Below are 21,135 nucleotides of genomic sequence, written 5' to 3' on the forward strand. Positions count from 1 at the left end.
ATCCGGCAACCCGGGGCGCCCCCCTCCCCGCCGGGGTCAGGGAGCCGCGGCTCCGGTGGACCTGCCGCAGGCATGCCTGCGGCAGCTCCGCCAGAGCCGCGAGACCCACGCGCGGGGCGGTGAAATGTCCCGGTGCCTAGGGCGCCAGAAACCCTAGCTCTGGTCCTGTCCATCGCTCTGTGTATTTCTGCCTTGCATTAAAAGGTACAATTCTACCTATATCTGAATTAGTCTCCTTTCACTTACCCCAGATCTCCGGAAACACTCTTCTTTTCCTCCCATTCCTCCCGCACCCCAAACATCTCCATTTCTTTTTCCATGCAACTCCATTCCCCTCTCAAAAACTATCCTATCTTTGCGCATGTAATTCAAATCTCCACTAAAACTCACTTCTGTCACACAACCCACGAGTGAATTAAACAAACAAAAATTCAGCCACCAAGAGGTAAGTGAACTAATGCATGATCTTGTTTGTTCTCTATCGCCATGGTGTCACATCTAAATTCTGAATGGTAAACTTTTTGTGGCAGGGACAATTGTGAGGCTCCTAAACAAACATCTGGCATAGTACAAATAAAATAATCATTAAAATATCTGACCACTAAACAAGCTGTACCAGTTAAGTTCTTACCTTAGTAAAATTATTCAAGTGGCCTAGTTTTCTCATATTTGAAACACCTTGTAATTTGGCCACATTTTGGAGAATCTCCCTCAAGTTATCATAGGGTTCTGCAAAAGAAACAGATTATTGGTAGATATGATTCAGAAAAAACAAGCACTCATCACATATTTTCCCAAACATAATAGGTACTCTCTTTATTTTTCCTGCTTTTGGTTAAGGATCTAGTCTTTTTTCTTCAAAAAGTTCTGATGTGGCTTCCACCTAGCACCACAATATGCATATTTGAGTTCCCAGAGTAAGCGACGCAAGCCCAAGAAGCAGACACACTCCTGTTTCGAAGGAAAATTTTAGCAATATCCTGTTATTAAGCAAACTTCAGCAAATTGTAAATCTAGATAGTTATATATTCCCCAACACTACAATACTTGAGTAATTCATTATTTATTCTCAGCACCTCTGACAGTTAGGGAAGTATTATTCCTTTTTACAGACTGTGAATTAAAGCACAGAATGAGTGACTTGTTCAATGTCACACAGGAATTCTGTGGTCAAATTAGGAGATGAACCTGTTCTCCCAAATATTAGTGCAGTGCCTTAGCCAGAGGCTATTCTTCCATGATGCCAAATTGTAGGCATGAATTGTTTACCAGCAGCTGTACCACATTCAATAAAATATTCACCTTCTTAACTTTTCTGATATTAATACCTTATATTTCCCAACCAAACACTACCCCAGGCCATAGTACAGCTGGAGACAGACCACTACTTCCCCGTCTGCTAGGAAGCAGCAACAAGAAGGAGTTTGCATGGGGGGTGGATCTATAGTAATCTCCAGACTCAGGGTACTGCTTTTCTAAAGCAGCCAACACCAGCTACAACTGAGAACATGGGACATTAGCCCTTTTAAGTAATCCTAACACAGACTGGATAAGAATTATTAGTGAAATATTTAATGCATTTTCTACTGTCTTAATTAAAGTTGCAGCTGGAAAAAAAGGACAGCAAGCACCTTCTGACCAGCCAGCTCTGTACAAACAAGTTTGAAAATGACTGCTTTAATCACAGACAGCACTATCCCCCATAGCTCCACAAACATGTTAGTGGTCTCTGTTGTTCAAAAAAAGATTTACTGCATAACACAAAATCTGAATAAATGGGCAAGTCTCTACTCAAGACATATCCTGAACTGATGTAGAAAAAACAGGGCACTAGCCTGCCCTACCACTAGGAGATGCAACCTTTATTCCAACAAAATTTACTCTAAACAGTCTAACTTCCAACTGAACAGTCAGTAAGCATTATCAATCAGATATGTGGTCAAACACATACAGGATAGCTTGGGGAGGGAGTGTATGGTAGAATGTTATGCATCAGGGTTAAACCAAATAAAACCCTAAACAAATGGAGGTTGATATAAAAAAATTCTACACATGTATTTGGACACCACATCAAAAGCATTTACTTTTCAGGGGATCATACAATTCAAAGATGGAAGAGATTCTGTTGGCAGGTTCATCACAATCCTAGTTTATTTTTCTAGTACTTTATCCAGTTTTACATGCTTCAAGCTGTCAAAGCCATAACAAAGGAAAATTAAAGAGGATGATGCCAGGATATAGTTATGGTACTGCTTTCAGTTTAGGTCATAACCTCTAATTTCAGGGCCTTAACAGCGTGCTATTTGTCTTCTCTGAAAATATAATTTAACTGACTCCTATTCTTTTGATTTTTGCTTTTGGCATGGCATAGGTGGGAAATTCCCTAACTCACAAAAGCTTTTGGACCTGTAACACTCAGATGCCAATACTTCTGGGCCTTCTAAAATGTTCAGCTTCAGTTCTCTCATAAACAGGAGCAAAGAACTCCTTAAATGATCAGACTTAAGCCGATAAAAAGTTTAAACTCTGAGAGGAAGGCAGGTGGGCAAATAGGAATATAGTTATACCTTCAGAGAGGCTGAATTATAGGCAAGAACATTTCCATTTCTCTAATGATACAATAATTCTTATTCATACAGACTGCAAATCTTGAGAGAAATATTGCTAAACTAATTTTCCAGCTTATCGAGGGGCCAGAAACTATCCCAAACTTTTCATGTAACTCAGAGTCCTGGCTACTTTCCAAAACCCCTACTATCAAATAGGAAAAGAAAAGAAAAAAAATACCAATCCCCTAGGTAAGATCTCACTGCGGCACAATCTTCCTGTCCTGGAGAAGAGACTCCAGTATACGATCTACAATACAAGCAGGAAATTGAAAGGACAAGAGGTCTTTTCTATTACTAAACTACAAAAACAAGCAAAACAATTTGATCCATTATAATCCGTTCATACCAGCAATATACAACCGCAGAAGGAGCAGGCTGATAAAGAAATTACAGAATATCACCTTAGAATACACTAGTTCAGGAGAGAAGTATGAAGTAGTCAGCATGTAGGTCAAGCATCAACTCAAATCTTAGTTTCAATCAATATTCACAGGGAATGGATTCTAGCTAGGTAAAAGAGGTATGGCTCATTTTCATATCACTACCAGAAATAAACTTGAATTAAAAAAAAAAAAAACATATGAGATGAAAGATGAGAGAAATACCAGTGTGAGGGGTGGAGTAAAACAATACAGAGTTAACAATTTAAGGAAAGTAATTTGGCTCAGCCTGGCGCTAGCCATTCTTTTCCTACCTGCAATTGATATACATATCCTCACTCTAACCAGATCTGAGGTTCTGCAGCTAATTGGATTCTCCTTGAATCAAATATCTAAGATTCGGTGCAGGACTTTCTCCTTGACATCCCTGTAAATTCTTATATCATGGCAGCAAGGGGAAAGTCCAGAACTGGTGTGTGTATATATTTGCAAAATAATGGATTGAAATTTCCTATAAATAGTAGGAAAAGGTACGAAGACATGATTAGCAGTGTTGCCAACTCATGTTTAGTTTTCCTGAAACACTAGCTCCTGGAATCAAGTTTTCATTTTAAAAAAAGTTTTTTAGCCCTCTTGGTTATGGAGAAAAGCTTAAAAATGTGACAAACACATACACTAAAAATGCAAAATCAGAAAGCAAGAAGAATCCATATTTCACAAAATTCTCATAAACTTAAGCACTTGAGGATGGGGATACCACATTTACCCCACCAGAATCATAACGCGAGTCAGAGATTCCATTCTATAGCGTGTTCAGGGTATCATCACAGAGCTCTACTTCATAAAGCAGCCAGCGCAGAGAAGGACCACAAGCTGTAATCACCACACCAGCGGCACCACCTTCCCTTAGCAGATTTGGCAGCATTGTCTGACCATATGCAAAAATAATGTTCCAACCACTGTTCCTGTTTAGCATATACTGGCAGAACAAACAGAAAGCATGGTAGATTTCCACAAAAATGTCAATGACTCTATAAATGAGTTTAATTAATGTATACTTTCACACACATCCCTTCCAAGATGCGTGTATTGTGAGTATATTTACAGTAGAAACAGCAGGCTGAAGCACCAGCCAATATCACTTATATCAGAGGATTCTATAAAAGTAGTCTAAAGCAGAACTTCCCAAACTTCCCCTTCTACACTGGAGTCTCATAACAGCTCCCCACTAACTCACTCCCATTTAGGGAAAAAAGTGACTCACGAAGAAGAGCACAGTGGTGGCATCATTTGGTTGGCTCCACCCCCAGAGAAGCCCATGGCAGCATGGCATGGAATGGACAGGGGGTCTTTGCCTTCCCTCCCGCCTGCCAGAGCCTCTCACTCCCACAGGCTCTGGAGGATCTAAAAATACCCAGGGCTGTTGACGAGTGGGCATCCAGGCCAGGGCAGCAGCAGGAAGAGCGTTCAAGGAGTCTCCAGAAACCACGGAGGGGAGAGCAGCAGGCTGCTGCCTGGGGAGCGCTGGAATGGGCTGCGCTTTCCCCATCTCCTTTACCACCTCTGCTAAAGGAGAGGTCCTGTCCTGCCTTGGACCGGACACTTGGCTGGCCACAGCCCTGTGGAGACCTCACTCACTGACCCCTGATAACCTCACTGCACCCTACCACGGAGGAATGCCTCACAGTTTGAAAACAAATAGTCTAAGTGCTAAAAGTGAGCTCAGACAGAAACTTCCCTAAGGTCTTCTCTCAAGTAACTAAAACTAAAGGTCAGGAACTTCTTTCACCTCACAAAATTTTATTTAGAGACACAAAATGGGTGAGGGTACATCTTTTATTGGACTACCTTGTCTGTCTAATATTCTGGGACTAAATGTACAACTACAATGCATACAGAAGTTCATTTAACAATACTGATTAAAAATTATGTAAAAAATTTTTTCTTCCTCTCACTTTAAAAGGACCACAGAATTAATAAACAACCCCAGACAACCACTGTGTTATACTTGAATCACATGGAGACTACTCAAAGTCTCTGGGTGCAATGCAGTTGTTTGCAAACAAGCCTTTGAGAACAGCCTTCCAACCTCGATGCTGTCCACAGGAATTAAGCAGAACATAAGGAATAATTTGACTAGAAACATTCAATGGAATCAATCACTGGTCAGAGTTAAGTAGACAGACAAATTATTTTTTGAAAGTGAAAGTTCTTCACAAATACTCACAGCTTATTAAGGTGTTCATGCAAGCTTATTAAGGTGCTCATGAAGATCATCACAAATCAGGCTCATTAAGAAGTCAATAAACAATGTTTTATCAGTATACAATGCAACCTGAGGCATTGCATGTGAATGAAGGCATAATCTTCACTATCAATTTACTGAGGTAATGTCTGGAGGGAAATCAACTACTCACAATGAAAATAAGCACTCTGAATTCACACCCATATGCATGTGAAGTCCAGTATTCAGAAACTACTCCAAAAAATTGAGGTCCTTCGCTCAAGTAGACAATGCATCTGATTTCTAAGAACTGTTGGTATTATTCTCAGACACACCATGCTGCCTTTTCAAAGAACAGATTAAGGATTAATTATTTGTACTTTGTCCCCAATCAATGATCAGAACCCTATTGTGCTAGATACTGTACACACAATTAAAAGACTCTCTGAAGACTTTACACAGAGTATATGATTCCCAGATTTAAAAGATGGAATTTAGTTGAGAGCAGGTATCAGTAATTTAAGATTTTAAAAAAAAAATTACAGGGATGCAATTATCTTAAATAATAATAATTAAAAAAAATGCATAACTCTGGATTTCTTTTAAGTGTAATCTTAAACCCAGGAAATGTAAATATGTTAAAAATATACAGTTAATGACCCAAACACGCTTAACTCTGCCCTGCAGTGACAATGAAATGACTATAGTATTAGGATTAAGGCATCTTAATGTTTGTAGTCCCTGACTAGACTAAATTGATTTTTAAATACTGGATTTTTTTTTGTATATTCCCCCATCACGCTGACGTGATTGAGCAGTACAAAGCTCCCAAAACTCACTGGTGAATCTGGATTTTAAATTGCAATTAATATATTAGTTTAGAGAGCTATACTAGTAAAATGAGTATTCTGTGAAATGGAGGTACTTCTATTAGATAATTGGGACAAAGAAAAAGATTAACAGGTGAATTAATTTAAATCAAGGCAATTTAAATCATGAAGTGGAAAGCCTCAATTTAAATCATCAATTTTAATCAGCTTTTCCATTTGCAGAATGGAAAAAAAATAATAATTTTAAAAATAGTTTTTCCCCTCAAAAATCCGATTTAAATAAAAAATCCAAATTAAGATAGTTTTAATTAAGATAACTTTGAGCTATAATGTATGTATAATGTAGCCCTAATGGAATAGGGATTTTCAATTCTAATTCTATATATAAGACAATATATTCATGTAATGTTTAAGAAAAGTTTGTAAATGAGTTCCAATAGTTCACGGATTAGGGACACAATCTTATGGGGTTCCATAGGCTTCTGTATAGATTATTTAGGTTAATCTTTCTATATATTCAATGGGACTCAGTGTTTAGTCTAGAAGACATCATCAGAGATGCTTAGTTTTGCAGTTCTAAACTGGATTTGCCTCTCCAGAGGTAACATGCTTGTTAACAGCAAAAATGTTTTTAAATAAATAAACAGAAGTGAGAAATAATAGACCTCAACTCTATTGTCCCTCTGCAAATTTGTGCACACAGGGGTCAATCCCTTACCTCTCTCTAAAAGTGCAAAGTTTCGAAAAGTTCAATAAATAGAAGATTGTTGGGGGCGGAATAGATTTGGACAAGGAGAAGTCTGGAGATAAACGTGAGAAGCGAGAGACATATGCTTTTTTGTTAAAATATTGTAAGTTTCCTGTTGAAGAAAAAAATCCAGAATCCATAATGCTGCTGTTTTAGTTAAATAAAACAATTTAAATGTCTGTCTGGTGATGTTCTCCTCCTAATACAGCATGGCAAGAAAATCCTCCAAATATTAATGATTAACCTGTTGAACTAGAAACAACAAGGAGTCCGGTGGCACCTTAAAAACTAACAAATGTATTTGGTCATAAGATTTCGTGGGTAAAAAACCTCACTTCTTCAGATTCATGAGTGAAAGTTACAGATGCGGGCATTATATAATGACACATGAAGAGAAGAGAGTACCTCACAAGTGGAGAACCAATGTTGACAGGGCCAATTCAATCAGGGTGGATATAGTCCACTCCCAATAACAGATGAGGAGGTGTCAATTCCAGGAGAGGCAAAGCTGTTTCTGTAATGAGCCAGCCACTCCCAGTCTCTATTCAAGCCCAAATTAATGGTGTTACATTTGGAAATGAATTTTAGTTCTGCTATTTCTCTTTGAAGTCTGTTTCTGAAGTTTTTTTGTTCAAGAATGGTGACTTTTATATCTGTTATAGAATATCCAGGGAGACTGACGTGTTCACCTACTGGCTTTTGTATGTTACCATTTCTGATGTCCAATCTGTGTCCATTTATTTTTTTATGTAGGGACTGTCCGGTTTGGCCAATGTACATGGCAGAGGGGCATTGCTGGCACATGATGGCATATATAACATTAGTAGACATGCAGGTGAATGAGCCCTTGATGGTGTGGCTGATGTGGTTGGGTCCTCTGATGGTGTGGCCAGAGTAGATATGGGGACAGAGTAGGCAACGAGGTTTGCTACAGGGATTGGTTCTTGGGTTGGTGTTTCTGTGGTATGGTGTGTAGTTGCTGGTGAGTATTTGCTTCGGGCTGGGGGGTTGTCTGGAAGCGAGGACTGGCCTGCCTCCCAAGGTCTGTGAGAGTAAGGGATCGTTTTCCAAGAAAGGCTGTAGATCGTTGATAATGCGCTGGAGAGGTTTTAGCTGGAGGCTGTATGTGATGGCCAGTGGTGTTCTGTTATTTTCCTTGTTGGGTACCCAGAAATCACCTACTACAGGACAGGTCCATCTGTTGAATTGGAGATAGTTCACCTCCCAATGACTTCAGAAACATCTGCTTCAATTATCTTTGGTAAATGAAATGCCTAAACAATCATTCATTTTCTGATACAGCTATAAAACTAATTTGAAAAGTTTTCAAAATAAATCAGCTTAAAAATGTATAGTGTATACCTTGTAAAAATGAAACCTACATCTAATTTCTGAGTTATGAAGAATATGTATTAAGGTTATAACAACCAATAAGAATGCACTTTTATGTAGAAAATCATGATTAAATTGAGTCTTCCTGATTAGTGATTTAAATCAAATCAATCCTGTCCATTTGTACTTCACATATTTTCTAAAAAAGGGGCACTCTCATTGGCTGGTATAACCATTAAATCATGTTGATTTACAATTAAGTAGAAGCTTTATACTACATTTGGTACATCTTTTTTTTTTTGACCTAGAAGGGTACATTATATCACATTTATTTAAGCAATTATATAACTTAATATTTTCAAATTCTTACTAATTGTGCATTTTTAGTATGTCAGAAAATGAATAATTAACTTCTCATTATTTGTGACAAGCGCATTAGGACAGTAACTGGAATTTAATTGAAGACATAAAACTGTATATAAAATGTATTTTTATTAAACAACATAACTGGAGGTGTTTTGGATACATAAACATCTTTTATCAAAATATGTGTCACAATTACAACTAAATGATTTATTAAACAGAGAGATTAATCGTACTCATTGAATTAAACAGATTTCAGGGTAGCCTGGGAAACTTTTCAAATATATCTAAGTAAAAGTAACAGGAGCGCAAGTCATAAGACTTGCCCAAGTCTCTTGAAAATGAGAGAACAGTCTCCTAAATTACTTAGGCTGTCCTTCAGACTTTCAAAAATAGTTGATTTCATCCCCTCCTGCCTCCTTGTTTTTATTCAGAGATAGGAAGAGAAAACAAGTTTTCCAGCTTTTTCAACTCCCAATAGATTTTCCAACTCTGAATTAGTTCAAATGAAAAAATATTCTTCCTGCGCCTGTTGAAGAGGCTACTGCTGTCAAAAGCTAGTTCAGCACTTCAACAAACTCTGCACATGTGCTTAGCTAATGACATCCACCAGTCCAATGGTGTAACTTTTTTTAAAAAAATATTAGCTGCTTAAATGGTTATTACAATTGGCATGACTGATCGGCATCTAATTGTCACCAATGTCACAGCTGCATCATATTCACCCTGGTATTCTGAGTTGAAAATATTGGCAAGAAAATGAGGAGTAAGCGAGCGCTTAATCCATCTGCTTCTTTACAGCCTGCAACAGAACTTTGTTGTTGGGTTTTTCTTTCTTCAGCGTCTCTTCAAGTTCTTTCAAAATTGCAACAGAATCAATAATACAGCAGCAATCGTTCTGCAATTTATTCAAGGGTATGCAAATATGTTTCAGTATAGTCAGGATATCTTCCACATTTCTCTTTAGCCCAACGTTGACTACTGTGGCGTGATAATTCCATCTGTGTTGTCACTATTTTCTTCACGAATTGTCATCAGAAAGGCCAGTTCTTAATAAATAGTTCAAAAGTCGATCATTGAATTCCACCGTACATCTTGGGGGAGAATAAAGGTAGTTTACCATCTGATGTATGCTTACTTGCAATGCTGCTGGTGGTACCAGTAGATGACTCAAGCTGTAGACATGATGTGCATTCATAATCTCTTATGTCTAAGATGGACCCTGAAACAAAAATGGTTAAAAAAAAATAAAAAAAGAGTCACTAACTCACTGAGTATTACTCAAGATAGCTTTAAAAAAAAAATGACATTGTAAATGAAAGATTCCATCTACTGCAGAGGTTTGTACCACTGTTTAAATGATATAATTTAATCTAAACCAAGTATTATATGGGAATTAATAAATAAATAAATAAATAAATAAAGATTACCTAAGTCTATTTAAATCCTTATCTCTAGCAACATCTCAAACAGTTTGAAAGAACATTTCAAATGTTAATATTCATAAATTGCCTAATAAAACTTTACTTTTAAACAGGAAAGCTACACCTAGAATATATGATTATATTGAGCAAAGAAAAAAAAAAATCTGAAAAGTCCAGCCGCAAGAGCAAAAATGGTAATTGATAAGTACGCCACATACATACCAATTATATTTTGAACATAAACATTTTGAAATTAATAAGTAATCCACCCAAAACACAAATTTATGACAATCTAAGCTATCATTTATCATAGCAGAACATAGTAGGCAGTCCATAATAATGGAAAAATAATTTTACTAACCAGTTGACCCAGATTGTTCAGAGATGCACTTCATCTTCAAAGTCATTGCCTTCTGAAGAGCATTTTTCATAATGTTGTTTCATTCTGACAGTCAGGTCTTGCATCTCTTTGTTGCACTGTTTACATTTGGCATATGTTCCTTTTTATTTAGAGGTACGGATATTTTCTTGAAAATATTCCGTACAGAATCTTTTTAGGACCTGTGGGCATGGCAGGTTTTTTTTCCCCCTCCCAGTCTCCAGGTGTTAAAATCAACACTAGAGGCTGCTCTCTGAAGAATGTTGTTCTTTCATAGTATCCTGATTTGATACCACCGCTGCTCCTTTCTGGTTGCACACTCTGCTCCTTTTCCCCTTGTTACATAATTCCCCTGCCACACCCAACCATCACCCCCAGAAAGACAAAACAAAACAAAAACACTAACAAAACAAGACCTCTGCTTGTGTAACCCACATACCTTTTGCACTGCAGTATTTTATTTGCTTAGAGGCCGTTGAGATATTAATGCATTCCTGTTTGTCTGTATCGCTGTGTACTCATGCAAAGAGACAGACACTTCAAGAAGCAAGGGCTGGTAGTTACTGGGCAGACCAGTAGTCTTCCATGAGTTGGAGACTGAATTTCCATGGTGGGTGGAGAAATAATTTGAGAACTAAGAAAATCAGAGCTCAGGTAGCGAAAAGCTATAAAATAGGAGTAGGTAGTTATGTTCAATGGATAACCCTGATGAAAAACATGAAAGCGTCTCCTGGTGTCTGAGGTATGTCCCAACTTTGTGATGACGTTACCAGTCTAGGGCATCCAGTAGCACAGCCCCTAGGGCCCCCTACAAGATTAAGTCCTTAATATGGTACACGACCTATCGTGCCATATTTTTAAAGCATTATCTCAAAAGTTATCTTTATCCCTTGATTCATTCTTTATATAGAAAAAGCAGCCTTTAGCACAAAGATTTTGATAGAGGCTCAGTCATGGATTTAGCATATTTATTTTTTGGTTTAAGAGACTGTAATAAATATGGGCCTTAACATATTTTATATTATTTTCAGATTTAATTTTAAAACAGGTTTATTTTTAAAAAGAAAAATTAAAAACAGCAAAATAAAAAACTCCAATTTAAATAAAATCCAATTTTTATCAATGTTTTCAGGAAAAAAAGTATGTTTATCTACTCTATAATTAATTTGAACATCGAATGAATTTACATGTAAATTCATTTTTCATTCAAAGAATAAGTGCTGTAAATTTGATGATGCTGTATTTTTCACATAAGAGACTGAATCTCCATTTTATATGCAAAATGGAACTCAATCAGTGCCCCAGCAATGACAGAGTGGGCAGCTATAGAGAAAGGGGAACACAAGTTAATAGAAAAAATTCCATGCATTGTATCTGCTTGAAAAAATAAAAAGCACCATAACCATGGTTGCTATTTTAGGAAAGTGAAGACTACGAGGATAAAACTGTTTAAAATGAAGTTTCTTGCGCGCACACACAGACACACACACAAAAGAGCCTACACAAAAATTGTTTATAAAATTACCAAGCAACACATGATAACGTGCACTGAATACCAAGCTAAAATTGATATTCAAACAAATTAATAGTTAAAACTCATACATTCTTGTAAATTAATACAGGTTTGACACAGTAAAATGCAACACATACTTCAGAGTCAATATAATCCGGTATGTAAATATCTGTACTTGACAGTTTACCACATACAGTCTATGGTAGGTCTTGAAAACTCTACTTTTGCTCAAGGGAAGTGGGAATATCTTTCCGGCAAGGCAAACACAACAGATTAAAATCAGAGATTTCTGCAGAATTTAAGCATTTTTTAAAATTGGTTTCTAGGCCTTTTGTTTGTAAAAATAACCTTCTAAATGTGAAGCATACCTAAAACAATTCTATCTTCCTGTGTCAGACAAATCCAGTAACTGCAGTTGCTCATAACCAATAACAAAAACAAGACTGATTAGTTTCAATCTTGCTATTCCTAATCCTTCAGGATATCAAGGAAACTATTGATAATCATATTAATTTCATCCTGCTACTGATGCTTGGGAAAGCTATGAGCAGAGGCAGAAGCAAGAAGTGGACTTGTATAGGAGCAAGTTTAACCGCTCCAAAAACGGAGGTGGACTAGGAGAAACTTCTCTGCTTCACAGCAGACAAAAGATTCTGGAAGCAGGGAAGAAAACTGATAAAAAATGCCCTCTATATCAGTTACACGGGAATAAAGTTTCAAGTTCATAACCTGCCTATAAACTAGAGACTGATACAAAATTTGGAGCATCCAAGTAAGGCCCAGAGACAATTGTAGATGTCCCAGCAACAGAAGGTGGTGGAAACAGTACTGCCTCAGCCACTCCTTTGTGGGCCTTCTTTGCTCTCGTCTTTTATATTTAACTCTCACTAGCAGGCTTAAGTCTTCCTGTCAATAGGTATCCAAGTAAAATTTTCCAAATCTTGGTCTATTGTATAAAAATACATTTAGAAGGGATAAGTCACTCCTGCATGACACTTTGTAAATTTAAAAATAAGTTGTAAAACTTACTGGGCTTGGATAAATAAAATTTGTATGAAAAATATACCATGATATGCAGTAGCCAATTCACAAAGATAACAATTATGGTCATTTTTGTCTTTTAAAATACCCAATCTCTTGCCAGATTACTTTCTTCCTTTTCATTTTGTTTTAAATCTAAGTTAAATGTGTATAGAAGGCATTCTAATCTAGTCTTTTCTTTTCCTTTAAGCGTTCTCAGGTTGGGACCTTGTATGCCAAATTCATAGGAAGTCCAGGGAATTTTTTTTTATTTTTTTTTTTTTATTACAGTTAAGTTATAAACTCCTAAAAAAACAGATTTTATAATGGAAATGCTGACACAACCTTATATCAACTATAGCTACAGTATTTACCTTGAACAGAAGCATAGAGAAAAGCCAAAAGACTAGTTGTACATGCGATCTCAGGTTGCCACGTAGTTAACACTCAAAATACTTTTACATTTTGGAGACTAGAACAGGGAAATTGAATCAAGGCCATTCCTGGGCAGGTAAAGGAGATCCCTAATGCCTGAAACAAATGCTAAACTTCAGGAATGTTGCTTTGAGAATGAAACTCTTAAGTCTGATGGAGGATTTTTTTTTCTTTGTTTAGAAATTAACAGAGTTTTCTTCTGAAAATGTAAATGCTCTCAACTTAAATGGTCCTTACTAACAACTTAAAAGGTGGTAACTTTACCTCTGAAGATGAAGCAATCAGTATCCCAAAACCAAAAATAAGCCCTGCCATACACTATGTCATATGACAAATTCTCAGCATCAGCAGTAGGTGGTGGAGCACACAGTCAGTCTGCTCTTCATGTGCTGCAGGGGTACTTTTACCAAGGCCCTCTGCAGCTGGTAATGGCCAGAGAACCAGAGCACCTCCAAAATCCTGCATTAATGGAGGCATATGAGATACAAACCAGAAACTACCTGGATGCAAACAATCGCTGTCCATAGAGGGAGAAACAACTGGGTCAAGAAAATCCCTAGATTGTGCTGGACCTACTGCGTACTAGCATCACCTCCTCAAGTGCACTCAAGAAATGGACTGCCTGGAGTCTGATTCATCCTGCGGTAGACAAGACAGGCTCGGTTTCTCCTTGGCTCAACAGTGAAGCATAATCAGACACAGGAAGAAATGTGACTGTCCAGTCCCATTTCTGCCTCCTAAACTTGTGTCCCCTTTCAGAGAAGTAGGGAAATCAGTCACCTGCTTTGATAGGAGTTGGGATAGATGATAGGGGAAGAGAAGACAGATCCAATCAGCACTTTCTCTTCCTCTCCTCTCTCCATACCAATGGAACTTCAAAACAGTTACCCACAGCATCAAGTAAATGCTACTGATTTCACTGGAGAAGAAAAGAAGAAACTGAGGTCCAGGTGACCTGTTTGGAGAAATAACTAACCCTTTATAAAGAACACTTTAAAGTCATGTGTTAATTAGCTCTCTTGGGATATTCTTTCTGACTTACTCCATTTAAAGTTTATTAGCATCGCTTTCCTGGACCTAATGCTGCAAACCCTTACATGAGCATAACTACAGACATAAGCAGTCCTATTGTAGTAATGGGACTGCTCATTTAAGTAAAGTTATGCACATGGTGGCGTTTTTGGAGGATTAGACTCATTGGTTGGACCCATTTAAACAGTCACCTTTGTTATAGTAGAGGCTTTGTATTGCTCAGAATTTGTATTATAAACCGCCACTTTAGCATACATACAAGCTTCCTGAAAACACTTCTTTAAAATTGCCTGTATCTGGTCTTGGCCCAGGGGTTGGTTTCTTTCCCCCTCTACCCCCAACACACCCCTTTGGGAAAGGGCAGGGAAAGCAGAGTTTTAAGAAAATCCTTTCAGCTATTGAGATGCAGGAAATGTTTTGTCTATTGTAAAAAAAATAATTATACAAAGGTCTCTGCTGGACCTGTTTATTTTCAAAATTAAAAAAACAAAAAAAATCCTAATAATTAAGTTTCATAACTAAAACCTACATAGGAATTTTAACAAATAACACTTCCTTTATACACCTCTACCCCGATATAATGTGACCCAATATAACGCAAATTCGGATATAACGCAGTAAAGCGGTGCTCAGAGGGGGAGGGGAGGCGCAGAGCTGCGCATTCCGGCGGATCAAAGCAAGTTCGATATAACGTGGTTTCTCCTATAAAGCAGTAAGATTTTTTGGCTAACAAGAGCCTTATATTGGGGCAGGGGTATATTTAGATTCCAATGCAGAAAGAGTTACTACTATATTGAAATATTAACCAATAGTTCTCTAGTCTCAAAAATCAATAGGTGCTACTTCAGTTCACAACCAATGCAATTCTGTATCAGTGGAAGTTAAATACATCTAATGGCTGTGTGGATGTATCCCACTTCCAGTTTAACTAAACCAGTGCAAGTACTCATGTCTGCTGCTGCCCCACACTGCACTGTTCACACACGTGAGGTAACCTGTCTGGTGTGCTATCTACACTGAACTGTTCTGCAGTCCTCTGGGACATAAGTATAAGCCTATTCAAATATTGTTGGCAAAAGCATGAGGTCCAAATTAGAAGCCGCTTTTACAGTACAAATCAGGGTGGATTTTCTTAAACATTACATGAATATATTGTCTCATACTACAGAATTAATAATCCCTATTCCATGAGGCGATATCTGAGCTATAATGTATCTTAATTAAAACTATCTTTAGATAGATTTTTTTGAGGAAAAACCCTGATTCAAATAAAAAAATCCTTTTAAAAAAAATCATCATTGATTTTTATCCACCCTGTTACAAATACATGAGAATCCAAACTTTGTGTTTTCATCACTATGACTTATATCTGCCTGGTCCCACACAGAGGCCAGTGACTTCATTGCTCTGTGGGATGAAGAACATGTGCAGTTCTAATTGTCAAATAACTGCGGAAGTGACTTGACTTACCAGCAGCTACATAAGCAGATGGCTAGGTGTACCTACTCCAAAGACAAGAGGAGTGCTGGAAAAAGGGTAAACAACTACGCGTTTAAACCGATTTTAGCAGCGTTAAACCGATTTAAGTGCGCACCCGTCCACACTACGAGGCCCTTGATATCGATATAAAGGGCTCTTTAAAATCAGTTTCTGTACTCCTCCTCAACGAGAGGAGTAGCGCTAAAATCGGTATTACCATATCGGATTAGGATTAGTGTGACCGCAAATCGACGGTATTGGCCTCCGGGCGGTATCTCACAGTGCACCACTGTGACCACTCTGGACAGTGATCTGAACTCGGATGCAGTAGCCAGGTAAACAGGAAAAGCCCCGCGAACTTTTGAATTACATTTCCTGTTTGCCCAGCGTGGAGCTCTGATCAGCACGGGTGGCAATGCAGTCCCAAATCCAAAAAGAGCTCCAGCATGGACCGTACGGGAGATACTGGATCTGATCGCTGTATGGGGAGACAAATCTGTTCTAATCACATGCTCTGTTACAGAAGACGAAATGCCAAAGCGTTTGAAAAATCTCCAGCTACACAGTGCTGCGTGACAAAGCGAACGGAAAGCCAAAGAATCAATGGATGCTCATGGAGGGAGGGAGGGGGTACTGAAGGACTCCAGCATCCCACAGTCCACAGCAGTCTCCTAAAACTATTGCATTTTGGCGAGCTCCCAGTGCCTGTACGTTCAAACACATTGTCCAGCGTGGTTCAGGGATAGGCTCGTCATTTACTCCCTCCCCCCACCACATGAAAGAAAGAGAAAGAAATCGTTTCTTGACTTTTTTCAATGTCACCTCGTGTCTACTGAATGCTGCTGGTAGACGCGATGCTGCAGCAGTGAAGAGCAGCATCACTCCTCTTCCCTCCCTGGTGGCAGACAGGTACAATATGACTGATATCCGTTGTCACCATCAGCCGTGAAGTGCTCCTGGCTTGCCTCATGTGAGGTCAGCCGGGGCGCCTGGGTAAAAATAGAAATGATCCTGGTCTTCCCAGTAGATGGTATCAGAAGGCTGGTAACCGCCTCATCACAGCGAACTGGGGGCTGCGCTCCATCAGCCTCCTCCCTTTCCTGTGCTAAGAAAAGATTCTGGTACTGCCTGGCCTAGATAGCAGCGGCATGCTGGGCTCCTTCCCTCGCACACTTAACCTCCTGAGACTGTCATAGCAACTAGTAGGGTCTGCCTCCTTCTCTGCATTTTCTCACTACAAGGTCCACTGTTTCTTATTCTCGCATTCTTTATAGACTTCGTGCAATCACAATGGGGGATGTGCAACCCGGTACGCCAGGAAGGTTGGGGGAGGAGGGAAGCAACGGTTGGGTTGTGTCAGGCCAACTTCCCCGTGAATGGCATGCAGCTTTTTCATCAATTTCTGCGGGAATCTTGACACGGAGCAGCTGTGCTCTCTTGATAACACTGGTTTTCTCTAGCCACATTGCCCCATATTCTACGCGGACTTGACCTATTTTTAGAAACATAAGGAGGGATTGACTCGGGGAGTCATTCCCAGTTTTGCTTTGCGCCCCAGCAAATCTCAGCCAGGGCACCCATGACAGAGCAGAAGTACAGAACAACTGATAACCATCTCTGCTATCATGCAAAAGCAAATGAATGCTGCTGTGTAGCGCTGGAGTATCGCCTCTGTCCGCGGCATCCAGTACACATACAGTGACTGTAAAAAAAAAAAGCTGAACGGGCTCCATGGTTGCCGTGCTATGGTGTCTGCCAGGGCAATCCAGGGAAAAAGGGCGCAAAATGATTGTCTGCCGTTGCTTTCCCGGAGGAAGGAAGGAATGATGACATTTACCCAGAACCACCCGCGACAATGATTTTTGCCCCATCAGCCAGTGGGCTCTCAACCCAGAATTCTAAGGGGTGCGGGAGACTGCGGGAACTATGGGATAGCTATGGAATAGCTACCAATAGTGCAATGCTCCGGAAATCGACGCTAGCCTCGGACCATGGACACACACCGCCGAATTAATGTGCTTAGTGTGGCCACGTGCACTCGACTTTATACAATCTGTTTTATAAAACCGGTTTATGTAAAATCTGAATAATCCCGTAGTGTTGACGTACCCTTAGACAAGACAACAGACATGTGAAGGACCACAACAGTACTGTTGGGATCACTCATAAGGTCTTCCCCTTTTATAATGAACTTGAGAAGAGCTTCTCCAAAACTCCATCACTTGGTTTGTGGGTGGACAATGCTGATACTGAAGAGGAGATCCACAGCCATGACTAGAATGAGGAGACTGGCCCATCCTTATCCAAGAACCAGGACCTGTTCAAAACCCAGGTTGACGGGCAGGTCATGCCAGGGACTCTGGCAGACACAATGGAAGCACCAGACTGGGCTTTGTGGAACTTTCTTCCATGTATGACTGGCTGTCACCACTACTGCTTATAAACAGTCAGATATAGCTACAGGTAAAAAAATGTCAATTCCTTTTTCTCATCTTCATAGCTCCATCATCCCGTACAACCACCTAGACCTTCCTATTTGCAGATACCTGACCTCCTCTCTCTATCTCCACTATCTGTCACCCTTTCTCTGTCTCTGCTAACTTCCCTAGCCACTGCTTTCCTTCTTTCATTACCAAAATGCATACACCCCCACCCCCACCCCCAACAATATGCCACAAAAGGGTTGATAAACAGCAGGCAAAAAAGTTAAACCATTACAGTAATACAAATAAGTAATATGCCACCATTAAAACATGTAAACCTAGTGTTAAAAAAAAAAAAAGTATTTTTATTGAAAGTTCAAAGCATGAGCAACTGAGCCAAGGCATTTACATCATACTGTATCTGCCAGCACCTACAAAGCCCAGTATTTCATGGCATTTTGCCATATGCATTAACAAACACCATGCTACTGCAGCATTACAAGTAAAGTTATTTACAGTACTGAATAGGCATCTTTGGCTAAACAGCATGTATTCATACAGTACAAGGCATTTTCTTACTGAAATTATCGTGCATGAGGTAAAAGAAAAGGTATTCAGTGATTTACAGAGATCAAAGCCTAAAGACATTTAAGCTTATGTCTCACAGTGTTAAAAACTAGTTAATTTTAAGGTGGACATTTCTCACGTCATCTGGCATTGTTTCAGAGAACATTTGATACGGGGCACTCTCATTTGGCATGAATATTACAAAGCAAAGATGATTTGCAAGGAAATCCTGTAAAAGTAATAATCCCTTTTTTCAGTAGCAACTCTAGGATCATCCAGCTAACCAGCAAGACAACATATCTATCAGGTTTGCCTCTACCCTCATGAACAATGCCTTCATCGCCTTTGGGAATATGCACTCAAAATAATATTCTCCAGAGTTAGGACTTTCAATGGCATAATCAGTTATTAAATAATCACCTTTTCAACAGAATAGGCCCACCTATTTCTCACCATCCCCAAATCCAGAAATAAGGAGAAAAGCTGCTTACCATCTGTGTGTGTTTGTCAGACATTGTCTTTCTGGGAATATTAAGTTGACATAGCTACCTTATTTTCTATCATTACAAACTAAGGTCTGTCCTTTTGTATAGCATCTACCCTCAACAGGCTATGGCACAGAGGACTTCTGACAGTCACTGAGAAACCTGCTAACCTAAGGAAGGCGAGGGCGGGGGGAGAGGAGAGAAGAGGAATAAAAAGGAAGATATGGTTATTTTACCCATACCAGAGGCCAGAAAGTAGGGTAGACAAACGGAGTGAAATTCTCGAAAGTTCCTGCAGCAAAGAGAAGAGGACAGGAAGATACAATAGCAGATAACTGAACTGATGAGGAAACATCAAGTTGCTTGAGGGCAGAAATACCAAAGTAAACTGCATCTCACCTCCTGAATAGTCATTTCCTGACAAATACCTTGCACTGAAGCAAACAGAGAACACAGAGTGCTGGGGAGGCCCTTTCACCCACTTCCCCTCAAAACAAGGGTATCCATCCTCCAATCTACACCACAGGACAGCAGCAAACAACTTTTTAAAAATCTTATTAACATGTCTACCCATACACAATTAAGAATTAGATTCTTTGCACTTCTGTCTATTTTGGTAATGATGGGTGAATGAATGGCTGGGAGTTACAAGTTCTGCCTTTTCTTGTTAATATTTTTTCTAATTATTAAAGCAATTATTGAAGTTATATTTCCTTTCAAAATATGAAAGCCAGGATTTATTAAGCAGACAGTCATAGCAGTGTTAAAAGCAGTCTTACAAAAAATCACAGTTACATCAATACATTTGCAGATTTGGCCAAAAGCACAAAGTTATACATACTATATCAGGGAAATATTAGCAATATTATAGAATCACTGAATCATAGAAATGTAGGCATGAAAGGGACTTTGACAGGTCATCTAGTCCTCTCTACTGGGACAGGACTAAGTATGATGCCAGTGGTTCTTAACCAGGCATCAGAGGGCCCCTGAGGGGCCACGAGCAGATTTCAGAGGGTCCATCAAGAAGGGCCAGCATTAGACTCACTAGAGCTCAGGGCAGAAAGCTGAACCCAAGCCAACTAGGGCTGAAGCCCAAGCCTGAGAAGCTTAGCTTCGTGGGGCCATGGGGAACTGCCCTGCTTGCTACCTCCTAACGCCAGCTCTGGCTTTATATCAGGGGTTGGCAACCTATGGCACACGTGCCAAAGAGAGCATGCAAGTCGATTTTTAATGGCATGCTTCTGCCTGCCAGGACTCCAGCGTGCCATTAAAAATCCTGGCTGGAGCGCCTTGCCGAGCGCAGCAAGCCACCGGCCCCTTCCCTGCCTTCCTCCCTCCCATGGAGCACTGCCGCCGCGCGTGCAGCGCTCTGGGGACCGGGGCTGCGCACTCCTGCGGGGCAGTGTTTGGCTCCACAAGGAGGCAGACACACTCCCCGCTCATCCGGAGCCCTGTCACCGCGCACACAGTGCTCTGGGGGGCAGGGATGTGCGCTCCTGCAGGGCAGCATATCTGGCTCTGCTTGGAACCTCATGGTAAAGGGGTCTGAGGCCGGGGAGGGGTTGGATAAGGGGGGGTGGGAGTCAGGGGACAGGGAGCAGGGTAGGTTGGATAGGAAATGGGACGACTAGGGGCAGGGGTCTCTGGAGGGGGCAGTCAGGGAGCAGAGGAGTAGATGGATAGGGGTCAGGGTAGTCAGGGGGCAGGAAGCAAGGATGGTCCGGGGCGGGCACTTAGGGTGGTGGGTCTCTGGAGGGGGTGGTCAGGGGACAAGGAGCTGGGGGGGTTGGATGAGTCAGGAGTTCTGGGGGTCCTGTCAGGGGGCGGGGAGTGGTGGGATAGGCATGCGAGTCTGGTAGACGAGCTGTGTGCGGTATATGCGGAGACGT

At 40.0% G+C, this 21,135-nt stretch overlaps 1 protein-coding gene across 1 annotated transcript in view; it reads right to left on the reverse strand.

The window, feature by feature from the left end:
* Nucleotides 1-21,135, reverse strand: part of RICTOR (RPTOR independent companion of MTOR complex 2) — a 194,734-nt gene that overhangs the window by 152,077 nt on the left and 21,522 nt on the right. Inside the window, exons 3-4 of the mRNA XM_075067463.1 lie at nucleotides 9,625-9,708; nucleotides 632-729 (exon numbers count right to left, since the gene is read on the reverse strand). Of these exons, the coding sequence (XP_074923564.1) occupies nucleotides 632-729; nucleotides 9,625-9,708 (182 nt within the window). The remainder of the gene's footprint in view (nucleotides 1-631; nucleotides 730-9,624; nucleotides 9,709-21,135) is intronic.

The sequence above is a fragment of the Chelonoidis abingdonii genome, chromosome 6 (assembly GCF_003597395.2).
Source record: "Chelonoidis abingdonii isolate Lonesome George chromosome 6, CheloAbing_2.0, whole genome shotgun sequence".
In the NCBI taxonomy this organism is placed as follows: Eukaryota; Metazoa; Chordata; order Testudines; family Testudinidae; genus Chelonoidis; species Chelonoidis abingdonii.